Raw genomic sequence first — 17,641 nt, forward strand, 5'->3', positions numbered from 1 at the left:
GTGTGTCCCTTTCTGGCATCGTCATACCAAACCACACTGACTCTTAATCAAATCACACTAAACATACCCAATCCTAGTAACAAAGTTCCTAGATCTGTATAATTCTTACGGATCTTTGGAAGCTTGTACAACTTTGTCATTGAAAGAAAAATTTGTACTTAAATTTTTGTTTTTGGTTTTTTTGTTTTGTCTTCTCCTCTATTTCAGCGTAAAGCCCAGCAAGCCAATGATCGTGATTTCAAATACCAGCAAATTATGAGAAATCTTGTGAGACGTTATGTGACCGTTGAACAACGAAAGGCCGAATCACAGGGTGTAACCGAAGATGATGTCAATGAAATCAAACAGGATATATCAGCATTCCGATGTGAATTAGTGGAGATACTCAAAAATAGTGGCATGGATACAAATGTATCGGCAGGACAAGGTGGAGGTAAGTAGGGATTACTAAACAACAAAGATTTATTACGTAACTTCTCCACCCTTCCCCCCTATAGGAGGCGGTAAAAAGAATCGCCAAAAGGAGCGACGACTTATGAAAGGTTTCAATATAGCACCTCCCGGTTCCTCGGGATCATTAGCTCCCGTTGCTGAATTTTCCAGCTCATTGGATAATTTTGAGCAACAACATGATATCCTACATTCGACACTCTCGAATCTCTTTACTCCCACATTTATGCAGAAAAAGGCCACATTTAGTACAGGAGACAGTTTCAATAGCATGGAATCTCCACCACCTTCCCTAATATCTACAGTGAATACTGTCCAAACGGCAAACAAATATAATAAGACCGCATTGAAACCCTATAACAAACGAATGGCGGGACACAAAAAGAAATGGGGTACTCTCATAGAAGCAGCCAAAGTTGGTAATGTTTCGAAAATGTTGGGTCGTTCAAAATCTGAAGATTCAGTGTGTAATTCATCGACAACTTCATCACCTGTTCATGGACAGGTTCGTGTGACCTATTCACAGAACGGGCAAAGTTATTATAGTAGCAATTCGAATGACTCAACATCAACGGCCCCAGCTTATAATAGTCCAGTAGTGAATTCGCCCTATACACCTAGTGCAATACGTAAAGATCATCTGAAACCTTTGAATGTTAATGGACCCCTGGGTGTTCAGGGTTTGACGGCCGGAAGTGCAGGTGGATCTCACTTCTTCCATACACCAACGGGTAAGTTTGGAGATTTTGATTTGGCTAGGGTTTCTTTTTTTAGAGAAATTGCAAGGAAAAATTAACTTTTGATGTCGTGGCTGAATGTGGGCAATACTATGCAGAAAGGCTAAAAGTTATAAATACAGGCAGCAAAAGAACGAACTTTACAAAATAAAAAAAAAAACATGCAAACAAATATAATTTTGACAAAAATTTATTATTTTTAAAAATTTCATTTTTATGGGAAATTTTCCTATAGAAATTAAATTTTGACAAAATTTCCCATAAAAATGGAATTTTGACAAAATTTCCTATTGAAATTAAATTTTGACAAAATGTCCTACAGAAATAACATTTTGGGCTGAATTTCCAATTGAAATGAATTTTTGACTAAATTTCTTTATAGAAATGAAATTTAGAGAAAATTTCCTATAGAAATTAAATTTAGAGAAAATTTCATATAGAAATGAAATTTTGACTAAATTTCCTATAGAAATGAAATTTTGACAAAATTTCCTATAGAAATGAAATTTTGACAAAATTTCCTATAGAAATGAAATTTTGACAAAATTTCTTATAGAAATGAAATTTTGACAAAATTTCCTATAGAAATGAAATTTTGACAAAATTTCCTATAGAAATGAAATTTTGACAAAATTTCGTACAGAAATAACATTTTGGGCTGAATTTCCAATTGAAATGAATTTTTGACTAAATTTCATTATAGAAATGAAATTTAGAGAAAATTTCCTATAGAAATTAAATTTAGAGAAAATTTCATATAGAAATGAAATTTTGACTAAATTTCCTATAGAAATGAAATTTTGACAAAATTTCCTATAGGAATGAAATTTTGACAAAATTTCCTATAGAAATGAAATTTTGACAAAATTTCCTATAGAAATGAAATTTTGACAAAATTTCCTATAGAAATGAAATTTTGACAAAATTTCCCATAAAAATGGAATTTTGACAAAATTTCCTATAGAAATTAAATTTTGACAAAATGTCCTACAGAAATAACATTTTGTGCTGAATTTCCAATTGAAATGAATTTTTGACTAAATTTCTTTATAGAAATGAAATTTAGAGAAAAATTCATATAGAAATGATATTTTGACTAAATTTCCTATAGAAATGAAATTTTGACAAAATTTCCTATAGAAATGAAATTTTGACAAAATTTCCTATTGAAATGAAATTTTGACAAAATTTCCTATAGAAATGAAATTTTGACAAAATTTCCTATAGAAATGAAATTATGACAAAATGTCCTATAGAAATGAAATTTTGCCAAAATTTCGTACAGAAATAACATTTTGGGCTGAATTTCCAATTGAAATGAATTTTTGACTAAATTTCTTTATAGAAATGAAATTTAGAGAAAATTTCCTATAGAAATTAAATTTAGAGAAAATTTCATATAGAAATGAAATTTTGACTAAATTTCCTATAGAAATGAAATTTTGACAAAATTTCCTATAGGAATGAAATTTTGACAAAATTTCCTATAGAAATGAAATTTTGACAAAATTTCCTATAGAAATGAAATTTTGACAAAATTTCCTATAGAAATGAAATTTTGACAAAATTTCCTATAGAAATGAAATTTTGACAAAATTTCGTACAGAAATAACATTTTGGCTAAATTCCAATTGAAATGAATTTTTGACTAAATTTCGTAGAATAGAAATGAAATTTAGAGAAAATTTCTTATAGAAATGAAATTTTGACAAAATTTCATATAGAAATGAAATGTTGACTAAATTTCCTATAGAAATGAAATTTTGACAAAATTTCCTATAGAAATGAAATTTTGACAAAATTTTCTACAGAAATAACATTTTGGCTGAATTTCCAATTGAAATGAATTCTTGACTAAATTTCGTAGAATAGAAATGAAAATTAGAGAAAATTTCCTATAGAAATTAAATCATATAGAAACGAAATTTTGACTAAAGTTCCAAAAAAAAATGCAATTTTGGCAAACAATTCTGTAGAGCTAAAATTTGGACAATCTTATCAAAATGTCATTTATATCAAATTTGACAAAAATGACCATAGATATGAACATTTTGATAAAATTCCTTATAAAAATGAAATGAAGACAAAAAGTACCAAAGAAATGAAATGTTGGGAAAATTTTCTGTTTAACTAAAATTTGGACAAAATTTCCTATAAAAGGAAATTTCCGATAGAAATGGAATTTTGGGAAAATTTCCGATAGAAATGAAATTTTGAGAAAATTTCTTACAGAAATGAAATTGTAACAAAATTTCCTAAAGAAATGAAATTTTAACAAAATTTTCTATAGATATGCAAATTTGGCAAAATTCCCTATAGAAATTTAATTTTGGGAAAAATTTCTGTAGAACTAAAATTTGGAAATTGTTATCAAGATGTCATTTACATCTTCATTTTAATAAAAATTAAATGAAATTTTGATAAAATTTCTTATAAAACTAAAATTTTGACTAAAATTACAATAGAAATGAAATTTTGAGAAAACTTCCGATAGAAATTAAATTAAAAAAAAAGTCCATAGCAATGAAATTTAAAAAAAAAAAAAAAAACTTCGTATACAAATGAAGGTTTGACAAAATTTCCTATAGAAATGCAATTCTCATGAATTTTTCGTATAGTAATGCAATTTTGATAGAAAAAAAAAATAAATTTTTCAAAAAATTTTCTATAGAAACGAAATTTGGAGAACATTTTCTATAGAGGTGAATTTTGACATAATTTTGACATAAAAATGGAATTTTAAGAAAATTTCTTAAAAATGAAATTTTGACAAAAATTGCCATAGAAATGTAATTTTGACATAAATTACCATAAAATGAAATTTTGGGAAAATTTTCTGTAAAACTAAAATTTGTACAAATATAAAATTTTGGCAAAAATTATCATAGAATGAAATTTTGAAAAAGAAAATCCATAGGAATGAAATTTTGAAAAAGAAATCCTCAGAAATTAAATTTTGAAAAAAAAATCCATGGAAATGAAATTTTGACAAAATTTCCTATAGAAATGAAATTTTGAAAAAAAATTCTATAGAAATGAAATTTTGGAAAAAATTTCATAGAAATGAAATTTTGCAAAAATTTTTTATAGGAATGCAATTCTCACAAAATTTTTCGTATAGCAATGAAATTTTGATAAAATTTGCTGTAAAACAATTCAATTTATATAGAAATAAATTTTTGAGAAAATTTCCTATAGAAATGAAATTTTTAGAAATTTTTCAAAAGAAGTGAAATTTTGACATAATTTCCTATAGAAATGAAGTTTTTATAAAAGTTCCTATAGAATGAAATTTTGCGCAAATTTCCTATGAAAAAGAAATTTTGAGAAAATTCCTTATAGAAATTCCCTATAGAAATACAATTTTAACAAAATTTCTTATATAAAAATTAAATTTTGACAAATTTTCCCAAACAAATGAAATTTTGACAAAATTTCCTATAGAAATGAAATTTTGACAAAATTCCCTATAGAAATGAAATTTTGAGAAAATTTCCTATAGATATAAAATGTTGACATTGCATTTATACGCATTTCTATTGCATAAAAATGTCACCAAAATTTCTTATAAAAATGAAAGGACGACAAAAAAATTTTGAGAAAAGTTCTAATAGAAATTAAATGTTGATGAAATTTCCTATATGAATGAAATTTTGACCAAATTTTGACAAGTTTCCTCTTTCCATAGATAGTTTATAAAAATATCCTATAGAAATGAAATTTTGGCAAAATTGCCTACAAAAATGAAGGTTTGACAAAATTTCCTATAAATTTTGAGAAAATTTCCGATAGAAATGAAATTTTGAGAAAATTTCTTATAGAAATGAAATTTTTATTAAATTTCCTATACAAATTAAATGATGACAACATTTTTTATAGAAATAAATTTTTGACAAAAATTTCTTATAGAAATGAATTTTCGACAAATTTTCCTATAGAAGTGAAATTTTGACAAAATTTCCTAAAGATATGAGAAAATTACCTATAGAAATTAAATTTTGCAACAATTTCCTATAGAACTGAAATTTTGTAAAAAAAATTCCCATAGGGATGAAATGTTGACAAATTTTAATAAAATTGAAATTTAATTTTGTTACAATTTTCTATAGATAATTTTGACAAAATTTCCTATAGAAATGAAAGTTTGACAAAATGTCAAATAAAAGTTTAAATTTTTACGAAATTTTCTAAGAACTGAAATTTTGACAAAATTTCTTATAGAACTGAAATTTATACAAAATTTCTTATAGAAATAAATTTTTGACAAAAATTCCTTTAGAGATAGAGTGTTGACAAAATTTTCGAAAGAAATGAAATTTTGAATAATTTCTTATAGACATGAAATTTTGACAAAAGTTCCTATAGAAATGAAATTTTGGCAAGATTTCCTATTTTCATGTACTGTAACCATAATTATGTTTGTTACTTAATTGAATTATTTTCTCTTTATTCTCTTCTTTTTGCTCCTTTACATATTGTTCCCCTTACATCTTCTGCTATGTCTCTTTTCCTGTTTTCGTTGTTCGAATATTTTGATGTCATTAATTTTAGGTCTTACCGCAATTGCTGCTTTAAAAAAGAAACGTAAGAAATTTTCATCGAGTAAAAATATTTGCCCTGTCACTGAATCGATCTCAGCTGCTAATGCCGTGGATTTGTTAAACGATAAGGTTTTGTATATCTGTACCTGAAAGAACAAAAAATACAAAAAAAAAAAATATTTTCTTTATTCCCCTGCGATTAAACGTCTGCAAGCACCCTTTCGATTCCACCGAATGCAATAGAATTAAGCTAAAAAGAGTGTTTCGAATTGTTAATGATTTATTGCTAACGAATATTGTTTGATCTGAACACAGCCCATGACCTCAACTACCACCAATCAATATCAACACCTTTATCTTCCTTTTACACCTATACTTGCAAATAATAAAAAAAAAAATAGAACATAATATTTTTCGATGTGTATTTTTAATAGTGTACGTAAAGCACCCGTATTGTCTTTACTTTGAGCTTTGGTTTATTTGTTTTAAGTTTGTTTTCTTTGCTTGTATTAAAAATTGCATAATTTGAATTTATTATTAATATAATTAATATTATTAATAGCAAAAAATTATGTTTTTATAAATAAGACTGTAGGGTAAAACCACCTATTTTGACAACGAGCGATTTATTTTTAGTCCTAAAATTTAAACTCGGCGAGGGTATAGCCGCCCTATATTATACTCCTTGAGAAAATGCATTTTTCAAGCGTGTTAACTATAAAAAAACATTTCAAATTTATCTGCTGCATAGAATAAGGTGATGTATGGCTATCATTTAATCTAATACCATTAAGTATACGCGACGAAGCACTGACGAAATCAATGGCATTTATTTGTTAGGTTCTCACCATACTACTCACCATTGCTGAGCTACTTATTTTTGGTTCTAAATTTTGTTCGAGGAAGAGATTTATCGTAGTATTTCCTTAGTGCTGTCATGGTATCACAAATTTGAGAGTCAACTAATTCAAAAATATTTTAAATTCTTCTAATGCATATAACAGGGTGGCGTATGATTGTCCTTTATTCGAATTCCATTAAATATACGCTACCAAGAACTCAAGAAACCCTTGGCCCGGTATAACGGTTGCCACTGTAGCCCAAAATAATCTACCAAAATTTGGTGAAAAATTTACCAAAAAATACCAAGCAAAAAGATCTTATTTTGTAAATTTGATAAAATTTTCTATAGAAATACAATTTTGGCAAAATTTTCTATAGAAATAGAATTTTGACAAAAATTTCTATAGAAATAGAATTTCGACACAATTTTCTATAGAAATAAAAATTTCGACACAATTTTCTATAGACATAAAAATTTGACAACATTTTCTATAGAAATAAAATTTTGACAAAATTATCTATAAAAATAAAATTTTGACAAAATTATCTATAAAAATAAAATTTTGACAAAATTATCTATAAAAATAAAATGTTGACAAAATTTTCTATAGAAAAAAATTACAAAATGTTCTATAGAAATAAAATTTTGACTACATTTTCTATAGAAATAAAATTTTACAAAAATTTTCTCCAAAATTAAAATTTTATAAAATTTTTCTATAGAATAAAAATTTTGAAAAAATTTTCTATAGAATTAAAATTTTGACAAAATTTTCTATAGAATTAAAATTTTGAAAAAATTTTTTATAGAATTTAAATTTTGACAAAATTTTCTATAGAAATAAAATTTTACAAAAATTATCTATAGAATTAAAATTTTGACAAAATTTTCTATAGAAATAAAATTTTACAAAAATTTTCTATAGAAATAAAATTTTACAAAAATTTTCTATAGAAATAAAATTTTACAAAAATTTTCTATAGAAATAAAATTGCGACAAAATTTTCTACAGAAATAAAAATTTGACAAGATTTTCAATAGAAATAAAAATTTGACAAGATTTTCTATAGAAATAAAATTTTGACAAAATTTTCTATAGAAATAAAATTTTGACAAAATTTTCTTTAGAAATAAAAATTTGACAATATTTGCTATAGAAATAAAATTTTACAAAAATTTTCTATAGAAATAAAATTTTGACAAAATAATTTAAAGAAATAAAATTTTGACAAAATGTTCTATAGAAATAAAATTTTGACAAAATTTTCTATAGAAATAAAATTTCTATTGACAAAATTTTCTATAGAAATAAAATTTTCCAAAAATTTTCTATAGAATTAAAATTTTCTATAGAAATAAAGTTTTGACAAAATTTTCTATAAAAATAAAATTTTGACAAATTTTTTTTATAGAAATAAAATTTTGACAAAATTTTCTTTAAAAATAAAAATTTGACAAGATTTTCAATAGAAATAAAAATTTGACAAGAATTTCTATAGAAATAAACTTTTGACAAAATTTTCTATAGAAATAAAATTTTGACAAAATAATTTAAAGAAATAAAATTTTGACAAAATTTTCTATAGAAATAAAATTTCGACAAAATTTTCTATAGAAATAAAATTTTGACAAAATTTTCTATAGAAATAAAATTTTGAAAAATTTTTCTATAGAAAGAAAATTTTGACTAAAGTTTCTATAGAAATAGAATTTTGACTAAAGTTTCTATAGAAATAAAATTTTACAAAAATTTTCTATAGGAATAAACTTTTACAACAATTTTCTATAGAATTAAAATGTTGACAAAATTTTCTATAGAATTAAAATTTTGACAAAATTTTATATAGAAATAAAATTTTGACAAAATTTTCTATAGAAATAAAATTTTGACAAAATTTTCTATAGAAATAAAATTTTGACAAAATTTTCTATAGAAATAAAATCTTGACAACATTTTCTATAGAAATAAAATTTTGACACAATTTTCTTTAGAAATAAAAATTTGACAATATTTACTATAGAATTAAAATTTTGAAAAATTTTTCTATATAAATAAAATTTTGCCAAAATTTTCTATAGAAATAAAATTTTGAGAAAATTTTCTATAGAAATGAAATTTTGACTGAAGTTTCTATAGAAATAAAATTTTCCAAAAATTTTCTATAGAATTAAAATTTTGAAAAAAATTTTCTATGGAAATAAAATTTTGACTAAATTTTCTATAGAAATAAAATTTTGAGAAAATTTTCTATGGAAATGAAATTTTGACTAAAGTTTCTATAGAAATAAAATTTTCCAAAAATTTTCTATAGAAATAAAATTTTCCAAAAATTTTCTATAGAAATAAAATTTTACAAACATGTTCAATAGAATTAAAATTTTGAAAAATGTTCTATAGAAATAAAGTTTTGATAACATTTTCTATAGAAATAAAATTTTGACAAAATTTTCTTTAAAAATAAAAATTTGACAAGATTTTCTATAGAAATAAAATTTTACAAAAATTTTCTATAGAATTAAAATTTTGAAAAAATGTTCTATAGAAATAAAGTTTTGACTAAATTTTCTATAGAAATAAAATTTGCATTTGTTTTGTTTTGTTATTGTTGGTTTTGTTCTTTAAGCATTGCTTTTGTTTTTTATTGCAGCTTAAAACCATACATTGACTAAACTACAAGAGTAGCTTAACCAACAGAGGAAAAGAATGTTTGTCAAATTTATTTGGGCAAAGCCCTATAGAATTTGGACAAAATTTTCTTTAGAAATAATAATTTGACAAGATTTGCTATAGAAATAAAATTTTGACTAGATTTTCTATAGAAATAAAGTTTTAACAAAATTTTCTATAGAAATAAAATTTTGACAAATTTTTTCTATAGAAAGAAAATTTTGACTAAAGTTTCTATAGAAATAAAATTTTGACTAAAGTTTCTATAGAAATAAAATTTTGCAAACATTTTCTATAGAAATAAAATTTTACAAAAATTTTCTATAGAAATAAAATGTTGACAAAATTTTCTATAGAATTAAAATTTTGACAAAATTTTATATAGAAATAAAATCTTGACAACATTTTCTATAGAAATAAAATTTTGACAAAATTTTCTTTAGAAATAAAAATTTGGCAATATTTACTATAGAAATAAAATATTGAAAAATTTTTCTATAGAAATAAAATTTTGACAAAATTTTCTATAGAAATAAAATTTTGAGAAAATTTTCTATAGAAATAAAATTTTTCAAAAATTTTCTATAGAATTAAAATTTTCTATAGAAATAAAGTTTTGACAAAATTTTCAATAGAAATAAAAATTTGACAAGATTTTCTATAGAAATAAAATTTTGACAAAATTTTCTATAGAAATAAAATTTTGACAAAATTTTCTTTCGAAATAAAAATTTGCCAATATTTACTATAGAAATAAAATTTTACAAAAATTTTCTATAGAAATAAAATTTTGACAAAATAATTTAAAGAAATAAAATTTTGACAAAATTTTCTATAGAGATAAAATTTTGACAAAATTTTCTATAGAAATAAAATTTCGACAAAATTTTCTATAGAAATAAAATTTTGACAAAATTTTCTATAGAAATAAAATTTTGAAAAATTTTCTATAGAAAGAAAATTTTGACTAAAGCTTCTATAGAAATAAAATTTTGACGAAAGTTTCTATAGAAATAAAATTTTGCAAACATTTTCTATAGAAATAAAATTTTACAAAAATTTTCTATAGGAATAAACTTTTACAAAAATTTTCTATAGAATTAAAATGTTGACAAAATTTTCTATAGAATTAAAATTTTGACAAAATTTTATATAGAAATAAAATTTTGACAAAATTTTCTATAGAAATAAAGTTTTGATAACATTTTCTATAGAAATAAAATTTTGAAAAAATTTTCTTTAAAAATAAAAATTTGACAAGATTTTCTATAGAAATAAAATTTTACAAAAATTTTCTATAGAATTAAAATTTTGAAAAAATGTTCTATAGAAATAAAGTTTTGACTAAATTTTCTATAGAAATAAAATTTGGACAAAATTTTCTTTAGAAATAATAATTTGATAAGATTTGCTATAGAAATAAAATTTTGACAAAATTTTCTTTAAAAATAAAAATTTGACAAAATTTTCTATAGAAATAAAATTTTGACAAACTTTTCTTTAGAAATAAAAATTTGACAAGATTTTCTATAGAATTAAATTTTTGACAAAATTTTCTATAGAAATAAAATTTTGACAAAATTTTCTATAGAAATAAAATATTGGCAAAATTTTCTTTAAAAATAAAAATTTATTTGACAAGATTTTCTATAGAAATAAAATTTTACAAAAATTTTCTATATAATTAAAATTTTGAAAAAAATTCTATAGAAATAAAGTTTTGACTTTTCTTTAGAAATAAAAATTTGACAAGATTTTCTATAGAAATAAAATTTTGACAATATTTACTATAGAAATAAAATGTTGACAATATTTTCTATAGAAATAAAAATTTGGCAAAATTTTCTATAGAAATAACTCTATAGAAGTACTACTTACCAAAACATCAAGAATTCTATCACTCTACCAAAGAATTAAAAAACTACCATATTGGTAGAATTCTACGAACCGTGCCGTATTCAAAAGCACCTAGTACAAAAGGGTAGTCAAAAAGCAACGAATGGGTCAAAATGGGATCAAAATGAATGCATTTTACATGTTGTTGTCTTAGGGCGGTAGTCGACGTTTTTGCAGCATTTGCTGCATTTATTTTGCATTAATTTTAATACTTAAAAAGTTATGGATCTATTATCAATGATAATGCAACCTAAATTTTAGAATACATTATTTAATCAATTTTAAGGACATATTTCCGTAAAAACAATGCAATTTGAATAAAAAAAAAATTATAATTTTTGCTTCAATTTTTTTTATTAAATTTAGGATATATATAGACCCAGAATGAAATTTTATGCCTTTATATATAAGCATATTTGCTATATGTTGTAATAAAATTCTATACTAATATCCTTGGCTTCTGTCGATTTTTTACATCACAATAGTTGCACAATTATAATTCTTTCTATTTTGTTGGCATGTTGTTGTTTTTCTTTATATTAATATGTTATCCTCTTTTTACTGCAGAAAAAATACCTTAATTTTATATTTTAATAAAATCTTCATTTTTTTATCTTCCCCACAAATTAAAGGCTCTAAAACGTGTATCCAGCTATCCAGCATCGGATGGAAATGCTCAAAACAAAGATGCAGCACATGTAGCAAAACCTAGACGGCATGAGCAGACCCAAAGTCAACATGACTCAGTGGAAACGTCAACGGAATTTACGCTGGCCAGTGAAAAGCAACATCTGGACCCATCAAATACGTCCGTCAATTCGCGCGAACCATTGATAAGTGGTAGTAGTGGTGCTTCAACGGGTGTGATCCATTAGATGGCACATTCATGGCCCATAAGAACGGCAGTAATGGGTCTCACAAAAAAGAATTTAAAAAAATATATATGCCATTCGTAGAAGAGAGTGGATATGGTGGAGGGGATACCATAAGCAAATGGAAGAAAAAATTTTGCACACAAAAAAATGAAAGTTCAATGAAATCTGTTTCATTTGCTGGAATCGAATAAAGGCTATTGTACTTTTCCCATAAAGCGGAAGAAACAAAAACATAAATTATTGTTTGTAATGGTGAAAATCTTGGCCATTAACATCAATATGTAATGGGGGAATGTCAAAGAAATTCTCAAGTTATGCATTTTAACTACTCTACTCGCATTTATTGTGGAAACAATGCTGCCATATGGATTCAGATTCAGAAACACTGCCGTCAAAGCCAAACCTATCTTTTCACTCCCCTCGAAATAAAAACCAAAAACAAACAATATTAACAATGGAAAGAAAATACCAAAAAATATATCAAAAGAAAAAACAAGAACTAAAGAAACAATAATAATATGTTAAGTATTTAAATGACCGTGAAAAAAACAAATATTTCTAGGAAAACTCGTCTCATAAACAAGAATGCGAGAATATTTTAATCCAAAATAAAGAATAAAAAAAGAAAACTACCACCACCAGAAAAATTTATGGAAAATTCATAGTCCCTTTTCACCTAACTCACCTTTATCATCGCACAAGCCTTATTATCTATCAATCACATATTTTCTACAACTCCTATCACACTACTAGACTCAATGGGAACCTTATTCAAATTCACCTATTTACTAAACTCACCATTTACAGATAACATTTCTCAGTAATATCTCATATGCCAACTCTCTTACTCTTTCTCTCTCTCCAACTATCTCAAAAACACAAACTCTCTTTAATCTTTGGTCTAGTGTATTTCCATGAATTTCCTTTTCAAATATGACACAGCCCAGCAAACATTTTCTATCGAAAGTGTATCTAAGTAGTTTCGCCGCGGAAGATAAAACTTTCGCAGGCGATATCATCTTCTTATCGAATTAGGGTCCCCGTTCGGGAACAAATGTCCCACTACGCGATAGCGTTCTCGGGGAATCGAACCAGTGACTAAAAGTAGTTAGAAAAGCGATAGTTATTTTTTAAAAAATAAAAATGATGATCGGATGCATCGAGCATTGAACTCGGAACCTTTCGTTTTCAAGTCAGAGGCTCTCCCTCTGTGCCACCCACGCTCTTTGGTTGATAGTGGCTTTTTACACACATGTACTCTCAGAGAGGTGCTATTGAAAAATTTGCTATGTCGATGTATGGAGTCTATATTTAGATTTTTGATCGCTGTTAGAGTCGAATTCGAAACGGAAACACCCCACGCGATAGTTGTTTTTATTGTTGCTGTGCTTGAGTTTTTACTACCAGAAAACTTCCTAGCGATACGAAATAGTGACATCTTAGCGAAAGACGATAAAACTATCACCCAAATGTTGGCAGGGAGGCTATTCCTTCGCCACACAGCAGAATAATTTAGTGTAGAACTACATGAACTCTCAAGATACAAAGGAGAAAGTGAGAGTCTTTCTGGACCTTTACAACAACTCTTGGGGGAGACACATACAGTTAAATTGATAGAGGGATAGAGCCAGAGTAGTTTTAGAGAAAACTTTATGGCTCTTTATGTCTGGTGATACAAAAGACAAAAATTTGCTATTCCACTAATTTATCATTCGTAGTCTGCAATACCGTTAACCGACTTTTGAGTTTTTTTCATAGCTTCGATTCATAAACTTCTACATACAGACAAAAAATTTTTTTTATAAACAATAATACGTGAGTATTTTAATCCAAAATAAAGAATAAAAGAAAACTACCCTAATTCACATTTATCATCGCACAAGCCTACTATCTATCAATCACATATATTCTATACCTCCTATCACACTATTAGTCACAAGGAAAACCTGATTAAAATTCAGCTTCACAGTCAAAGCCAAAGGAAGGCTTTAACACTTACAGTTAATATTTCTCAGTAATATCACATACACATGCCACTTGCTCCCTCTTTCTCTCTCACTATCTCAAAAACACAAACTCTCTTTAAACATTGTTTTAGTGTATTTCCATCAGGGTTGATAAAGTTGACACTTTTGTGCTTTTTTGGTTACATTTCGACTGCTAAAAGTACCGTGGCACGACCGCAAGCCATTTGCTATACAGAGTAATTGTGATGAAAATGTGAACGATTCTCAGATATCATTCGTCCACATATGGTGGTTTTAGCAATAATGCTTAGAGATGGCCCCAGAGCCGGTTGCCACAGTTTGCAGAATTCTACAAAAAGTAAAAATTTTACTGTTTTGTAAATTGGTAGAATTCTTGAATTTCGTAGATTTTGCAAAGAGGTACTTCTTCATAAACATTCTATAGAAATAAAATTTTGATATTTTCTATAGAAATCAAATTATGACAAAATTTTCTATAGAAATCAAATTATGACAAAATTTCCTATAGAAATGAAATTTCGGCAAAATTTCCTATAGAAATGAAATTTTGAGAAAATTTTCTATAGAAATAATATTTTGACAAAATTTTCTATAGAAATAAAATTTTGACAAAATTTTCTATAGAAATAAACTTTTGACAAAATTTTCTATAGGAATAAAATGTTGACAGATATCATTCGTCCACATATGGTGTCTTTAGCAATAATGCTTAGAGCTGGCCCCTGAGCCGGTTGCCACAGTTGGCAGACTTCTACCAAAAATGTTAAATTTTTTACTGTTTTGTAGATTGGTAGAATTCTTGAGTTTCTCAGATTTTGCAAAGAGGTACTTCTTCATAAATTTTCTATAGAAATAAAATTTTGACAAAATTTTCTACAGAAATAAAATTTTGACAATTTTTTCTATAGAAATAAAATGTTGACAAATTTTTCTATAGAAATAAAATTATGACAAATTTTTCTATAGAAATAAAATTTTGACAAAACTTTCTATAGAAATAAAATTTTGACAAAATTTTCTAAAGAAATAAAATTTTGACAAAATTTTCTATAGAAATAAAATTTTACAAAATTTTCTATAGAAATAAAATTTTGACAAAATTTTCTATAGAAATAAACTTTTGACAAAATTTTCTATAGAAATAAAATTTTGACAAAATTTTCTATAGAAATAAAATTTTGACAAAATTTTCTATAGAAATAAAATTTTGACAAAATTTTCTATAGAAATAAAATTTTGACAAAATTTTCTATAGAAATAAAATTTTGACAAAATTTTCTATAGAAATAAAGTTTTGTTAAAATTTTCTATTAGAATAAAATTTTGACAAAATTTTCTATAGAAATAAACTTTTGACAAAATTTTCTATAGAAATAAAATTTTACAAAATTTTCTATAGAAATAAAATTTTGACAAAATTTTCTATAGAAATAAACTTTTGACAAAATTTTCTATAAAAATAAAATTTTGACAAAATTTTCTATAGAAATAAAATTTTGACAAAATTTTCTATAGAAATAAAATTTTGACAAAATTTTCTATAGAAATAAAATTTTGACAAAATTTTCTATAGAAATAAAATTTTGACAAAATTTTCTATAGAAATAAAATTTTGACAAAATTTTCTATAGAAATAAAATTTTGACAAAATTTTCTATAGGAATTAAGTTTTGTTAAAATTTTCTATAGGAATAAAATTTTGACAAAATTTTCTATAAAAATAAACTTTTGACAACATTTTCTATAAAAATAAATTTTTGACAAAATTTTCTATAGAAATAAAATTTTGACAAAATTTTCTATAGAAATAAAATTTTGACAAAATTTTCTATAGAAATAAAGTTTTGTTAAAATTTTCTATAGGAATAAAATTTTGACAAAATTTTTTATAGAAATAAACTTTTGACAACTTTCTATAAAAATAAATTTTTGACAAAATTTTCTATAGAAATAAAATGTTGACAGCATTTTCTATAGAAATCAAATTATGACTAAATTTTCTATAGAAATCAAATTTTGACAAAATTTTCTTTAAAAATAAAAGTATGACAAGATTTTCTATAGAAACAAAATTTTGACAACATTTTCTATAGAAATAAAATTTTGACAAAATTTTCTTTAAAAATAAAAATTTGACAAAATTTTCTATAGAAATAAAATTTTGACAAACTTTTATATAGAAATAAAATTTTGACAAAATTTTCTATAGAAATAAAATTTTACAAAATTTTCTATAGAAATAAAATTTTGACAAAATTTTCTATAGAAATAAACTTTTGACAAAATTTTCTATAGAAATAAAATTTTGACAAAATTTTCTATAGAAATAAAATTTTGACAAAATTTTCTATAGAAATAAAATTTTGACAAAATTTTCTATAGAAATAAAATTTTGACAAAATTTTCTATAGAAATAAAATTTTGACAAAATTTTCTATAGAAATAAAATTTTGACAAAATTTTCTATGTTGACAGATATCATTCGTCCACATATGGTGTCTTTAGCAATAATGCTTAGAGCTGGCCCCTGAGCCGGTTGCCACAGTTGGCAGACTTCTACCAAAAATGTTAAATTTTTTACTGTTTTGTAGATTGGTAGAATTCTTGAGTTTCTCAGATTTTGCAAAGAGGTACTTCTTCATAAATTTTCTATAGAAATAAAATTTTGACAAAATTTTCTACAGAAATAAAATTTTGACAATTTTTTCTATAGAAATAAAATGTTGACAAATTTTTCTATAGAAATAAAATTATGACAAATTTTTCTATAGAAATAAAATTTTGACAAAACTTTCTATAGAAATAAAATTTTGACAAAATTTTCTAAAGAAATAAAATTTTGACAAAATTTTCTATAGAAATAAAATTTTACAAAATTTTCTATAGAAATAAAATTTTGACAAAATTTTCTATAGAAATAAACTTTTGACAAAATTTTCTATAGAAATAAAATTTTGACAAAATTTTCTATAGAAATAAAATTTTGACAAAATTTTCTATAGAAATAAAATTTTGACAAAATTTTCTATAGAAATAAAATTTTGACAAAATTTTCTATAGAAATAAAATTTTGACAAAATTTTCTATAGAAATAAAGTTTTGTTAAAATTTTCTATTAGAATAAAATTTTGACAAAATTTTCTATAGAAATAAACTTTTGACAAAATTTTCTATAGAAATAAAATTTTACAAAATTTTCTATAGAAATAAAATTTTGACAAAATTTTCTATAGAAATAAACTTTTGACAAAATTTTCTATAAAAATAAAATTTTGACAAAATTTTCTATAGAAATAAAATTTTGACAAAATTTTCTATAGAAATAAAATTTTGACAAAATTTTCTATAGAAATAAAATTTTGACAAAATTTTCTATAGAAATAAAATTTTGACAAAATTTTCTATAGAAATAAAATTTTGACAAAATTTTCTATAGAAATAAAATTTTGACAAAATTTTCTATAGGAATTAAGTTTTGTTAAAATTTTCTATAGGAATAAAATTTTGACAAAATTTTCTATAAAAATAAACTTTTGACAACATTTTCTATAAAAATAAATTTTTGACAAAATTTTCTATAGAAATAAAATTTTGACAAAATTTTCTATAGAAATAAAATTTTGACAAAATTTTCTATAGAAA

General features: G+C 23.7%; 1 protein-coding gene across 1 annotated transcript in view; it reads left to right on the plus strand.

The window, feature by feature from the left end:
• Positions 1 to 12,248, plus strand: part of Trpgamma (Transient receptor potential cation channel gamma) — a 97,657-nt gene extending 85,409 nt beyond the window's left edge. The window contains exons 15-18 of the mRNA XM_075297044.1: positions 208 to 433; positions 498 to 1,181; positions 5,739 to 5,857; positions 11,769 to 12,248. Of these exons, the coding sequence (XP_075153159.1) occupies positions 208 to 433; positions 498 to 1,181; positions 5,739 to 5,857; positions 11,769 to 12,011 (1,272 nt within the window). The 3' untranslated portion in view covers positions 12,012 to 12,248. The remainder of the gene's footprint in view (positions 1 to 207; positions 434 to 497; positions 1,182 to 5,738; positions 5,858 to 11,768) is intronic.
• Positions 12,249 to 17,641: the final 5,393 nt, after the last annotated feature.

The sequence above is a fragment of the Haematobia irritans genome, chromosome 2 (assembly GCF_050003625.1).
Source record: "Haematobia irritans isolate KBUSLIRL chromosome 2, ASM5000362v1, whole genome shotgun sequence".
NCBI lineage: Eukaryota > Metazoa > Arthropoda > Insecta > Diptera > Muscidae > Haematobia > Haematobia irritans.